Here is a 14303-nt window from a genome sequence, read left to right as displayed (position 1 = left end):
GGTCGCTGTCGTCCACAGAACACAGAAGACACAGACGGACTGCTCTGACGGCTGCCTGCTTTGACAAAACCTCGTTGCAGAGGTGTCGGCGGTGTAGGGCTGCCGGTTGGTCGGCTGGCGTGGCACCGCCGGCCGCCGGTCCGCCGCACGGGAAGCGCCTCTGGGTCAGAGCGGCGCTCACGTTCCGGCCGCGCCCACCCGGCCTTTGCAACACGCCTATTTCCGTCTAGGAGGCAGCGGTGTTAAGCCACATTCGAAAGGTGTTGGGATACTCAGGGGGGGTGTTCGTGATAGGTTTATGTGTTGACATGGTGACAGGTATTGCACGAAAGACAAACAACGTCTCCGAAACAAATGGGCTGTATGATTTGCTAAACAGCATATGCACTTAATGATCTTATCCATCCTTTATGAGCTTAAACTTTCTCCTCAAACCGTCACATGCTGGATTCGGAATTGGCTGGGCGCTTTGCGTTTGGTGGGATTATTTCCACACCAACTCCTCCCCAAACTATCCCATAGACTCATCCAGAATTTGTTCCCTGAACACTGTAATCGATAAGCCCTGGTCACCAAGCACGGGACACCGCACCTGCTCGGCCTCTGGGCTCCTCGCCGCGGTCCGCTCCGACAGTACTCGAGGTCCGGAGGAGTCTGACGGCGCGGTGTCCGCCGGCGCCGGCATACGGCGCCCCTCCGCCGCGGTCCGCTCCGATTGTACCTGAGGTCCGGAGGCATCTGACGGTACGGTGTCCGCCGGCGCTGGCATATGGCGCCCTTCCGCCGCGGTCCGCTCCGACTGTACTCGAGGTCCGGAGGCATCTGACGGCGCGGTGCCCACCGGCGCCGGCATGCGGCGCCCCTCCGCCGGGCCGCGGGAGGTCTGCGGCCGGCGCGCGGCCCGACTGGGTCGCCGGGTCAGCCCTGCCGTCCTGTGCCGGCCGCCGCAGCCGCCGGCAGTTGCAACACGCGCCGCCCTGCCCCGCGGTGCGGCCCGGCCCTATATAGGCCGCCAACATGGCCGGCCGCGGACACAGTCGTGCAATAACTTCTGGCGCAGAGATGAAGGTGGGTCTCGGTGGGCGATGGGGCGGTCGCCAGCTAAGCGGGATATCAGTGTAGCGGGATCCAACGAGGCTGGCGATGGGGCGGGGCGGAGTGGCTCACTCACGTGTGTGGCAACTGGCTCACGAAACCTCGGCGTGACAAGGCTGATGAACTAAGCGGCTGTGGTTTTGCTTTGAGAGGTCTATAATTTATTCCGGGCTTGGATTGTGCGGTATTTGCCCTGTGGTGTTCTGTTTATTAGGGCGCTAAGCAATTAGCAAAATCGTGACGCAAGGTAACCGCAGATGATGGCCACATACGAGATCTAAAACTGTCGAAATCAGTGAAACATTTTAATTTACCCCCGCTTAGCTCGTTTGTCATTATTGCTGCAAACTATGTGTCATCTAATTGCCTCATTTCTTCACCATGAAAGCGTGGATGCATGCATATCAGTCAGTGTACAGTGTACGTAAATGACCTGTATCAGTTCACCAGAGAGCCAACCAATCAAACATTTGCTATAGATCGGCTTCACTCCAAGCGTAGCTTTGCGACATCAACAAAGATGAAAATTAGCTTGGTCCTAAATGACACGAAAGCCGACAAAACCATGTATGCACATGCATGCATCTGTTTATCGTATAGTCGATGGTTTCTTGCAGGATCGGCTAACTAAAGAAAAGGATGGCCCAATCATGCATTTTTTCAGATTAAGCTGCCCGCGTATTAGCTTTGTGCCGCCGGAGTGCAATGCCTATGCTTTGGATAGAAACTCTAAAAAACAATAACCATTTAATGTAGCGTGGCCGTGTGCCATAAGGTGTTTGGTCTGCGACCTAGAGACGACGTCTTCCGTGTGTATTATTTCTGAAACTGACCATGCTGACCGCGGACCAGCCTAGGGTGGGGGCGGCCACCTAACCACAGAGGGGCGCTTGTCCCGTATAGGTAGCCATAAATTGTCGGTGGGTTCGCGCCCCACGAAAATTTGCGTGCATACTGGATCTTTTTATTTTACCCTTACAAAGTGGGGCCAAAGCAAAAATCTGTCCTAAGTAAAATTAAAGGGGCGCGATGGCGTTCATGCAGTACATATGTCCGCTCCTTTTGGTTAGGTATATCGACTTGCTCGAAACCCTCGACGGCGCCCAGGAGCCTCGGCATACTTGCGAGGACATTTCTTAAGAGCAAATATTTCATTCCGATGTATCGAAATTGCATCTGCAGAGGGTGTATTGGGTACCAAAATGTCTTCATCAAAGCTCCGAAGGAGACCGTATCCAATATCTGTATCTGCATCAAAGTTGTATCTGTATCTGTATCTGTATCTGTATCTGTATCTGTATCTGTAATTGTATCTGTATTTGTAACTGTAACTGTATCAAAAAAGTATCCAAACCTGAGAACCTCAAACCGGCCGTAAAAGGTGTCGTTTTCGCCCAAAATATGCAATTGTCACACACTGTCACGTTATGGCACAGCAAAAACGTTTGCTTCGGAAATTCGCCACAGGCATGTTGTGAACATGATAAGTTACGAACAAGTCATGCGTGCCATACAGTGCGGTGCGGTGATTGCATCGCATTTTTATAGAGTGCGGTGATTGCATTGCATTTTTGTACAGTGCAGTGATTGCATCGCATTTTTATACAGTGCGGTGATTGCATCGCATCTTTACACAGAGCCGTGATTGCATCGCATCTTTAAACAGTGCGGCTATTGTATCGCACTTTGTACAGTGCTGTGATTGCATCGCATTTTGTTTACTCGGCTTTCCCATGCTACTTTTCTTCCGGGATTGCTTCCGGGCGTGTTTGACCCATTCGCGAGGCTGGCAACCATCGGCGCTCAGATGACCTTAGATGTCCGATCGGGAACTGCAGTTATCGGCTATAGCGGCGGCTGCTGTATCCGCCACTCATAATCCACCAGCAGCCATGGCTGCGAGGCTGAATGAGGTGCAGTTGCGCTGCCTTGGGCCCAAGGTGCCCACTCTCACAGCCTGAGGTAGTTTCAGATAGGCGGGTGTGTTCATATTTGGCAGAGGCGTTGTAGAGACTATGCTAACCACAGCCGCGATGGTGGACGCTTGCTGTGTTCTCAGACGTTGAAAACGCATTGAAATCTTTTCAGAAAATCTGTTGCGGCTATTTGCGTGATAGATATGTCCCAATGTCCTCCGCCGTTGAAGAAGCTATTCATTTAGCATATATTTGCTATACACTTCATCTAAGCCCGCCACTTTGATTTCTTCAGTCAAATAATCATTCCTTAAATTTGTATCAGACCTGAGCCAACAAATTCATCGCATTGAATGGAGAGTTCATATTGGGCTTCCGAGATTCAGATGCGCTGAAGTAAGGCGGCATAGGCTTGGTCTGTAAACCATGTAGGTATAGTTACACAAGCTATCAATTATAGGCAATTATAGGCACATAACAAAATCTCAGGGAAGAGGAGGAAGCAATGCCAGCTTTAAACTTGATTTTTCATGCATGGGAACAATATTGACGCTCAACGTTCTCAAAAAGCGGGGACAAATGCTGTCCTATCCCATCTGTTCCAACACCCATGTGTGGTTCCCAAACTGTGAGTCTGTGCGCACATAGTGGCGCACGAGACGTACGCAGCTATAGCAGTGTGAGGACCGCACGGCTTCGCACTGGCTTCCTTAGTACATGCTTTACTAGCATTTAGATCTCCCTGGCCCTGAACTCCGTTCGTCAGCGTAGCTTTTTCCAATATGCTCAGATGTCTGGAGGAAATATTTGTTTGTCAAGGATGTGTACTATCCAGGTTGTTTCAGTTACCGAGATGCCCTCCCAAATGAACTAACGGTTGCGCCTGAATCGTCCACCTACGAGCAACTTTACGCTGCGGGCTGTGATCTGCATTTTTCAATTTCATTTCGTTTGTGCCACCTGGCATCTTGTGCTGCACGCTGCTGCTACAGCGTCACTCGGTACTGCATACCAAGGCGCATTTTGCGGGGCTGGGCAAGCCATAAATGCTTTGTGTCACTCATGATTAGTCACCATGTCTCGACACCTGCAGTTACCTTGCGTCACTGGGTTGTGCAAGTGCAGTTCAGTAAATGGTCTTAAGACACAAGCCTCGTGTTAAGCCCATGGTGCTCCTCGCTGGCTAGTTAATTGAACTGAAAGGCCCCATGACAAGCTCTGCATCAAGCACTGATATCCTGATGACACGGCGCTCTGACTCACACCACTCCCTGTATGGGATGTCTGGGTGCGTCGACGCTCCACCGTCGACGGATCCTCTTCTTCCGCCGACCTGTCACGAGTGCCCCTCCGCCAGAGCTCGTCTGCAGAAGAGACGGTCGTCTGACCCGGTGTAACAGCTCAGCTCGAAAGGCGTATAACACGCATAGAAGGCCTACCATGTTATCACATACCGCTCCGCGTTGAATCTTGGCTTGAGCATGCCAACTGCCTCATTGGCAAAGGCTCGCTGTCAGGAACAGCTGTCTTCATCCCACGCTGTGGAATGGGGCAAAACGGCCGAAGCTGGTGAAAGGCTCATTGCCAGGTACAGCTGTCTTCATTCCACGCTTTGGAATGTGGCCAAACGGCCGAAGCTGGTGAACGTTGATTGCTTTAACATATAACCATCACGAAATCAACACACTTTTCGTCCCGATTTTGTTAAAAATCTGTTGGAGCGTCCCAAGAGTTATATGGTCAGATGATAATGATGTGGTAATGTCAAATTTGTAGGTATTATGCTGGCAAACATTGCCGTTTGTGCTGCATAACCACCATGCACCATAGGCTGTGTCTTGCGCTATATATCACTGGATATGAGACGCAGTTTGTTAGAATTTTGTCGCTAAAACAAAAGTTGTATTCCAAATGTTAGACGTTTTGCCTTCGTAGTTTGTTCCGTGCCTGACACACTTTGCACAACAAATATCCGGTAGTTATTTCCTGTCCAAGGGCATCAGATGGCGCGATGGAGCTGCGCCGTTATATTCCGGTTCCGGCTCCGCCGCGAGCTGCGGCGCCCTGCCCCGCGGCAAAGGTGCAGGGTATACCGACCGCGACCGTCACCTGGCCCCGTTTCTGACGGCCGCGGAACTGACTTCGGCCGCCCCAATACGTGACCTGCCGTGGCTCATAGCCCTGTTCTTCAAAAGCCACTGCAAACCCGTCCCTTACTTCGAGGTACGCCCATTCCTTCCTTATGACGTCACGACCCAAGCCCATTGGCGAAGTAAGTGCGTTTGCTCACAACTAGGTCGTCGTTGCCGAATAGCAACGCTTTGCAACGGCCGATGCGCTGTTGTCTGTCTTTATGTCCAACAATTAGGCAGGTCTCGATCTCATGTGGAATGTGTGATCAATTATGATGCATTAGATTTGCCAGTACAATGGATATTTCATGTCAATAACTGTTATATTTGTCATATCGTTATATTTCACTCGCCAATACCCGTTGTTCGAATAATATTCGCGCGCCACTCATGTGCGCTATGTCTCCAGATGTTTGGACCATCTGATTCTACTTGTGCCCATATTTGGGCTAAAGCCTCTCCCCATCGGCGTGTATCGATGACGCCACCGCAGTGGACGGAGCTCGAGTCGTAATTCAATGAGGAACTCCCCACCCCCCTCTCACCAACACCACGTGACCTGCCGTGGCGCTGGTATGCCATATCTAGGCAACTGGGCCTGCTGCTGACGGCGCGGAATTAGCCTCTGCTGACCCCCACGACGTGACCTGCGGTGATCATGGCGTACTGTTTCTTAACAGGTGGCACTGCTGCTGGCGGCCGCGGGGTTAGCCTCAGCTGCTCCGCAATACCATGCAGCAGCAGCGTACGACAGCGGTGCACCAGAAACGTGCAACGTGAGTGAAGCACAGCCGGGGGAGGGTAGGGGGTGAGGGAGGGGCCGCCGACGGAAAGGATGGACAGCGATCAACGTCGTCAAGTTTCGGGAATAATGTGCATTCGCGCTCACAACAGAACGCGGTCTTAAGTCGACGTCAGAGCATGTCGTCCCGTTGTCAGACACGGAGAGGTAATTTCAGGGCCGGGTCGGCGGCATTTGATATAGACGGACACGTATCACGCTATTGGAACTGTTCGCTGGTGCGAACTAGGCAAACACAAGCTGTTACTACCGCGCGCCCCACGAACTCCTGCCCCCCCCCCCCCCGCCCCCCTCCATGGCAGGGTTCCGGTGAAGAATGTGCATCGAAAGGGATCAGGAAATACCGCGATGGAATATCCATCGTCGCATTCGGTCTGCTTTCGGATAGCTATGCATGACAGATGGTGTCACCAACAGAGCACACACACGATCCAAGGGCTTACTTTTGGCACAAAAGCGCCGTGACACGTTAGCCTGTACTCATGTATACAATAATGGAATCCTCCTCATTTGACTGCAATTGTTCTCGCGACATGATTGCATGGATTGAAGGAAATGTAAACGTGTTCTCATAGTTTCATAAGCCAAAGCATGCATTAATTATTACAGTTCACATTCAGATAAATTCATTGAGCCATTGCACATCAATATACTCAGTAGGCTCAATCATAGTATGTTCGCATGCTATAAAAACGCCCGCACAGCTTAGATAGCCTAGTTCAAAGGGAATTTTCTGGCCTTTTGCATAAACATTGGCTTCTGGGTGGAGATATGCGCAGGTAACAGCTCAAATCCAAGGGTGCCTACTGTTATGCAAACGATGTCTTTAAGTCCTGAACTTTTCCTATTGAAACTCCATCGTGTATGAAGGAGTAGGTAAAGAGTGGCGCGCGTGATGTAAAAAAGGGTTCTTGATGTCAGCTTTATGCATGTATGCATTGACAGGAAACACTCTCCAGCGTTAAGGACCTTCTGAGTTCAAAACGAAAAGTAAAGACAGGTCAAAGACGTCAGTCAACAAATTCACAGAGAGGAACACCTGAAACCGCATGCAGCCACACCCAGCCCGCCTAAAAGCCTTAACAGTCGCTCATTGCCCGTTTGCAAGAACCCATCGGATTGTTGAGCAGTTCTGTGCGCAGTGGGCTGCAGAGCAACACTGCTCTGCACAGAAAGCGTGGTCTGCCCGTCTCAGCCCCCCCCCCCCCCCCCGCGCAGGAGTGCAGGACTGGTGTCTTGGCTGGTGGGGCGAGAGCCGACGCCCACGGAACTTGAGAGGAGGCAGCTCGTGGCTCGTCAGCGCTGCCAAATTTAAAACAAAATAGAAGGCGCAGATCGCACAACTGGCGGAAAGAGGCCTAGCTAAGTTTAGTCGGTGCGTCTGGTATATGATAGAACTTGCAGCGTCCAGAGATGACTAAAAGATCGAATATATAATTTTCCAGGAGAAAACACGCTCCTTTACCGAACTCTTGCGAAATCTGCAAGGCAGAAGCGTTCGTCCGATATGACCGATGCATTGGCAAGATAGGCAAGTGGGTGAGTGAAGCGGATTTAATGTCGATATAAACCAGATCGATGATGATACCATTTCGCGTTTTAACGAAGGCATATGCACCGAGTTCCAGCTGATGTTCTTGTCAAAAAAGCTTCAGGTGATGCTGTTGTAGAAAAGTATGCGAACGTTTCTTATAGATGTTTATCACTCGCCATGCCCTCGCCGAGCCGAATGGGGATTGGTGTCATGTCAGGCGGATCAGGGATAGCAGGCTGCGCTATTGCTCCCCACCACCCTGCTATCAGGAATAGCACGCTGGCGGGGAGCAAAAACGAAAGCTCTGGTTTGCTTGCGCTGAATTTCAAACCGTGTGGTGTAGCCAGGTGTCTAAGGATCTTAGAGCCTGTTTCGTGGCAGCGATGAGCTGGGGAGAAGATTTTATGCCAGAAAATTTTCAGTTATTCCTGATGAAAGCATAGGACTTACTGAAACCGGAAAGACTCCATTATCCACAGTCCAAACTAACAGCTAAAATGAGTGCTGAAGTGCTTTCAGTGTCTCAGTGTTCTGCTCGCTGCTCGTGAGGTCATAAAAACGTATGTTCCGCCCGTATGTCAAGACGCATGTCAAGACCCACACGCCACCCTGATGTCGATGATTTGGATTTAAGGGCGCGCCAACTGCTTGGTCATATGACACTCTTAAGTTGCATGTCTGCTTGTATACACTTTAAGCAAAAATGAGCCCGTCTTAAACCTGCCTACTCAGACTCACATATTACGTGCAGACAGAGGTGTTTCATAAGAATTACTTGATGGTGGCTAAAGGGAACACCTCAAACGACGCAAAGACTATCTCGGAAGATTACAAACAGTATGGTGATAATACCAATCGCTCCATTGGGGTATTGAACTCGGTGAAAACTGTCTCGACAAAGACCCTGCTTTGCCCAAAGTGAACACGATCACTGCGCCGCGACGCTTGACCACTTGAAACAGCACTGATGGCGAACCAGGCAGGCCTGTCCACTGATGGCGAACCAGGCAGGCCTGTCCACTGATGACGAACCAGGCAGGCCTGTCCACTGATGGCGAACCAGGCAGGCCTGTCCACCGATGGCGAACCAGGCAGGCCCGCCCAATCTGAGGCATGACACCGCTTTTGTAACGGCTTGTGATGCAGTCGGACATTGTCGTTTCGTAGAAAACTATGAAATTAGTTTTTTTTTAAATTTCACTGTAGCTTGTAAAAAACTATGTCACGGGCCAGATGCCTGCCGATGGTCTTGTTAGACGGTTGAGCCTGCGTACGCCCTTGATGGCTGGAGGACAGAGCTGGGCCAGACACGACATCGGTCACAAAAAGTTTGAGAACTACCCGCCCAACGGACTCCAGCAAGCATGGGGTGGCGTATAGCTGAGCCAGTGCTAAGCTGGATATTAATAATATTTTAATTACTGATGTCAACCTATATAAGTGACTGCAAGGTTGATGAAAACATTAATTACCTTCCACATGGCACACTGCCTGCATGTCTTGGGTGGCCTATCTGCCAATGAACTCCAGGAGGTGCAGAAACACTTGAATAGAAAGCCTCGAATAGAGCGCCGCGGGTTATGACAAAGACAAAACGTCCAGTGTATTGGTGACGCAGCTTGTTGCCTTCTATAGAGTGGCTCGGTCGGGGTTTATCTAGAAGTGCATCGATTCATATGGCTCGTGCACCTTCCAATGTGTTCAGTGCGTGTTTACGTGTCTGTGAACTTTTTTGTTCCACCAAAATCAGAAGTGAAACAGAGATCAAGCAAATCCCAACAGCACCGCGCTAGGACCGCCTGCAGCCGGAACTGAACAACTCAGATGCTCTCTGCGGTTTAGAGCTGATACTGTTTCCAACAACCCAGAGAACACCTGATCGACATTGGCAAGCTGTTCGGCTTCGGCATGTCTTTAGTTCAGCGATGTCCTACACTAAACATTTCCCGCACTTGGTGGGTGGGGCCGTCTTCCCTTGTTCTTGTTGGTAGACGACTGTTTTTCTTCCAAAAGGGAACGCGACGCACGTTGTGCCTTTTGTTGAGCGCCAGCGATTGCAGGAGCCGCAATAGCGTTCAGGGGTCATGGCGCAGGCGGGATTACAGCACTACGTCGACGTCACACTTCGTTGTATTATCTTATGTCGTTCCTAAATTGTTTTTTCGAATTATATCATTAGACATACAGATGTTCACATAACTGTTTGTATAGTACGCTTGTCTGTTACGTCTTTAATGATATGCCTTTGGATGGCGGGGCTCCACCGCCCATACCACCGGACGGGAGGGAGCAAACATAAAAAGGTCCGGGAAAGATAGCACCGTCGCACACCACCTTCCCGTCTCGGTTACAGCAGAGTACACTTCAGGTCATGCCATGGGTGTGTCACATGGTAAAACATGGGCACGACGTCATTCAGGGTGGCGTCTCGAGGCATTCTCTCCCCCCCCCCCCCCATCGTACCACCGACACTACAATCCTGACTCCCCGTCACGAAAGGGCCACGTCCCGAGGCATTCTGCCCCCCCCCCCCATGGTACCACCGACCCTGCAATCCCGACTCCCCGTCACGAGAGGGTCACGTCCCGAGGCATTCTACCCCCCCCCCCCCCCATGGTACCACTGACCCTGCAATCCCGACTCCCCGTCACTAGAGGATCGCGTCCCGAGGCGTTCTGCCCCCCCCCCCCCCTCGTAATACCGACCCCGCAATCCCGACTCCCAGTCACCAGAGGGTCGCTTGAATTGCACTGAAACACATGGGGTGAATATTTAATTGCTTTGAGGCACAAGGCACTGGATCGCTTTCCCCACCCCCTGTTTCCCAGCCTTGCTGTCTCGGTATCATTAGGCCCATCTAGGGTGCTGGAAACAGGTCGCCCTGGTTTCAGCTGAGGCGTCTGCGTCTCCATGCTGCGCAGGAATTCGTCCTTGATGCAGCGGAGATCGCGGCAATGAACCGCCGCGGTCTCCTGCTCGTCTCGGGGCGGTGCATTGCCGCGGTCTCCTGCTCGTCTCAAGGCGGTGCACCGCCGCGGTCTCCTGCTCGTCTCGAGGCGGTGCACTGCCGTAGTCTCCTGCTCGTCTCGAGGCGGTGCACTGCCGCGGTCTCCTGCTCGTCTCGAGGCGGTGCACCGCCGCAGTCTCCTGCTCGTCTCGAGGCGGTGCACTGCCGCGGTCTCCTACTCGTCTCGAGGCGGTGCACCACCGCGGTCTCCTGCTCGTCTCGAGGCGGTGCACCGCCGCGGTCTCCTGCTCGTCTCGAGGCGCTACCATCGCGCCTCGAGACGAGCACTCGGGCGCCGCGGGGCCAGGTTTTTAAAGTATTTAATCAAAACCTTTTGGATGGGGCGATTGTTGGGATCAGAGCTCATACTAAGCAGTGCCTGCTGTGTGGGCCCTGACCCCTCCATCCGATCGCGCAGCTCCAGGTCAACGGCAGAATTTGGTGGCGCAGGTTTAACGTGCCGCAGTGCTTGGCGTGGTTTGCCCTGCCATCTTACCCCTGTCATCTTGCCCTTGCCATCTTACCCCTGCCATCTTACCTCTGCCATCTTACCCCTGCCATCTTACCTCTGCCATCTTAACCCTGCCATCTTACCTCTGCCATCTTGCCCTTGCCATCTTACACCACCTGATTTTAGGCGTGACCGCTACCGCCGGCCGCAGGCCACATACGTCAAGACGTATATATATATATATATATATATATATATATATATATATATTCAGTGCGTGTGTGGGTGGGTGGGTGTGGGTATGGGTATGGGTGTGGGTGTGGGTGTGGATGTGGGTGTGGGTGTGGGTGTGTCAAGGGCAAATACGAGGGCATACAAAGCGATTCGAACTCATCCCGACGCAGGTAGGTGGATCGGGGTTGTGGCAAGTGGTGAAGCCAGCGGTTTGAGCCAGTGGCTTGGTTATTTAGATAAGAGCCCTTTCGGCCAGTCATGGCCATTTCAGGGCTATGGGATGAGGGAGACTGGATAGCGGTGGGACAGGACCACATGCGCCTGGGGACCCAGCCGCCGAGACCTCCTCGCGGAGGGCCCCTCTACGGGGTACGTGCCTGGCGCTCGAACAGAAGCCCCCACCAGGTGCTCTTCGGCCCACTCGTGGTCGGCGCATGCAGCCTGCCCCAGACAAGCGGGGCGTCGCGAGAATCCAGGATAAAGCGAGACAAAGGATAAAAGGGAGGATGCGGAGCCAGCAGGCCGGGGGCGTCCATGGCTGCCCGGGGCGCTGCGGGAGCGGGCGTGCCGCGTGTCCTCGCGCGGTGCGGCCGCGGCGGACTGCGCGGTCGCGCCCCGGACGCCGGGGTGAGGCGGGGGCGCGGGAACTGGTTCGGCTCGGCCGCCGAGCCGCCTGCACCGCCGGACGCCGGCGGCAGTATGCACTCATTCAGACCTCACAGCCTCAGCTGCCTCGCCCCGTTGTCACCCAGTTCTCACATGTCAACTTCACACAGTTAATCAAGACCCCTGCAAGTAACGCGGCGGGGAGTAGTGATTTCGCGTTACCATACTCACTCGAGGAAAATTCTGCTATGGATTTTTGTTGGGTGAACAACTGTCTCCCCAAATGATATGCTTTAATTCAACTGAATCTGGGATGTAAGCGATACGGTCTGGCTGAATATTGATGCATGTGTTCCAACCTTCTACGCATTCTGGACACAGATGAATGGTAGGGTGTTATGATACGGCGCTGCGTTCGTAAAGCTGGCGAAGAATCAGGACATCAAACGTCATCACCCACTTTCTGCTGCGCTGCCATTAAGACGTAATAGCATCGCAGCTCAATGCCCGCACATTCGGTCAAGGATAGCAAAATGCAGTATTTTCGCACCAGGCGGTGAACATTCATTGATAGCTTGGGGTCGAAGGCATGTCACTTTTGACATGCTCAATCATTCTAGATGGAATCTTTAAAAAATGTTTTTGGCCCGCCTTTTTTCTTTATCACACGCCTATATGTAAAATCTTGCTAGTTGCTAGATACTATTGGCAACTGAAAATTTTAAGCTGCATGCGTCGAAAGTAGTTGTTTCCTGGTAGCTCATTTTTTCATATGGTTTCCTTTTTACAATCCGTTCGTTGTTCGTGTCGAACCATTTGTGCAGAGTTCTGGCATTGCTAAGGGTCCAGTGGCAGGTCATTTTGTCTATGTGAAGTACTGACGTTGCGCTGCGGCATCAATGCTGCAGCGTTAGACCGCAGCGGACCGGCGCCGCTGTTGAAGAAACTGGAAAAGATTTACGTTGTTCTACAGTTCTTGTTGCAAAAGTTTATTAAGCTAGTCGAATGAGAATAATTTCAAACGAACATTTTGTTGATAGAGTTGTAGAAGGCTGTATAACAATTTTTCTTACGCGTAGGCGTTGCAGATTACAACTTCTTGCCTGATAAGCGCTGCCAATTATGGAAACGAAGGTACTCCGAAAGACACCGAGGCACAAGCTATGCAGCACGCTCAGAAGCAGCTAAGTCTCAGTACTCTTGTTGATTATCCAAGGCAAATAGTCTTCACTTGGTACGCTGATATAGTCCCGTGTCCGCTCGCATACGACGAATGCGTTTGTCGGCTTACCGACGGAGGAGGACGTGTGAGCGGCGTGCCAGCGTCACTCCACCGGTCTGTTCGCCTGTCTCTCCGCCGGTCTGACGTCTATCCGCCGGTCTGACGTCACTCCGCCAGCCTGACGTCACTCTGTCAGTCTGATCGCCGGTCTCTTCGCCGGCCTGACGTCCCGCCGGGCTGATCGCCGGTCTCTCCGCCGGCCTGACGTCACTCCGCCGGTCTGATCGCCGGTCTCTCCGCCGGTCTGGGTCCACTCCGCCGGTCTGATCATCTGTCTCTCCGCCGGTCTGACGTCACTCTGCCGGTCTGATCACTGGTCTCTCCGCCGGTCTGGGGCCATTCCGCCGGTCTGATCGCCGGTCTCTTCACCGGTCTGACGTCACTCCGTCGGTCTGTTCGCAGCCGCAGGACCCGCCCAAGTACGAGTTCGAGTATGCCGTGCGTGACTACGACTCGGAGTTCGGGCAGCAGGAGGCCCGGGACGGTGGCAACACGGCCGGCTCGTACCTGGTGAGGCTGCCCGACTCGCGGCTGCAGCGCGTCCTCTACCGTGTCGACGGCGACTCGGGCTTCCAGGCGGACGTGCAGTTCGACGGCCAGGCCCAGCACCCGGCCCGCTACGACCGACCGGCAGCTAGCAAGCGCAGCTACCCCGTCGCCGCTCCCGGACCGCAACACGGTCCGACCTCGAGGCCGGCGCACGCGCCGGCAGTGTCGAAGCCGGCTCCTAGTCCGTCCCATACTCAGGAGCCAGTCTATGGCTCTCGAAAACCCTCCCATTCGTCTCTGAGACTGACCGACACGTCTCCGAAGCCGACTTACGCGTCCTCGAAACTGGGTTATGACTCTAAACCAGTTAAAGCCTCATCAAGACCAATGTACGCTTCAGAACCAACGCATACATCTCCCAGTCCTGTATATGCTTCTCCGAAGCCCAGCTACTCTCCTAAGCCTGTTTACGCTTCTCGTAAACCGGCCTTCGCTACAGAGCCAGCTCACGTGTCTCCTAGGCCTACACACACGCCAGCCCCAGACCCGCTGTCAGCACCAAGCGTCAGCCACTCAACCCCGACCGAACGGTCGCACTCACGCCCCAGTCACGTGCCGTCCTCCCAAGCGCCATCTGTATATGACAGCAGCGAGCTGAAGTTAGCGCAAGTGTCGTCCGACCTCTTCGACAAGCCGCTCTTCCGGTCAGAGGTGGAGGGAGTGGTGCACGGGCGCCCGCGGCCCGCGGTCCCACT

The 14303-nt window shown here is 53.0% G+C and overlaps 1 protein-coding gene across 1 annotated transcript; it reads left to right on the top strand.

Moving 5' to 3' along the window:
- The first annotated feature begins 1062 nt into the window (after positions 1-1062).
- On the top strand, positions 1063-14069 carry LOC119114562 (cuticle protein 19-like). The gene is made up of 3 exons (XM_037238651.1): positions 1063-1068; positions 13462-13751; positions 14048-14069. The coding sequence occupies exons 1-3, from the start codon at positions 1063-1065 to the stop codon at positions 14067-14069; spliced, it is 318 nt and encodes a 105-aa protein (XP_037094546.1).
- Positions 14070-14303: the final 234 nt, after the last annotated feature.

The sequence above is a fragment of the Pollicipes pollicipes genome, unplaced genomic scaffold (assembly GCF_011947565.3).
Source record: "Pollicipes pollicipes isolate AB1234 unplaced genomic scaffold, Ppol_2.1 Scaffold_2655;HRSCAF=3109_pilon_pilon_pilon, whole genome shotgun sequence".
Classification (NCBI taxonomy): Eukaryota; Metazoa; Arthropoda; class Thecostraca; order Pollicipedomorpha; family Pollicipedidae; genus Pollicipes; species Pollicipes pollicipes.
Note: the sequence above shows the minus strand (reverse complement) of the source record. Positions and strands in the feature narration are given on the sequence as shown.

Coding starts and splice junctions, on each gene's coding strand:
- LOC119114562 (XM_037238651.1), top strand. Junction 13,752..14,047: donor CAACACGGTCCGACCTCGAG/GCCGGCGCACGC, acceptor CCTTCGCTACAG/AGCCAGCTCACGTGTCTCCT.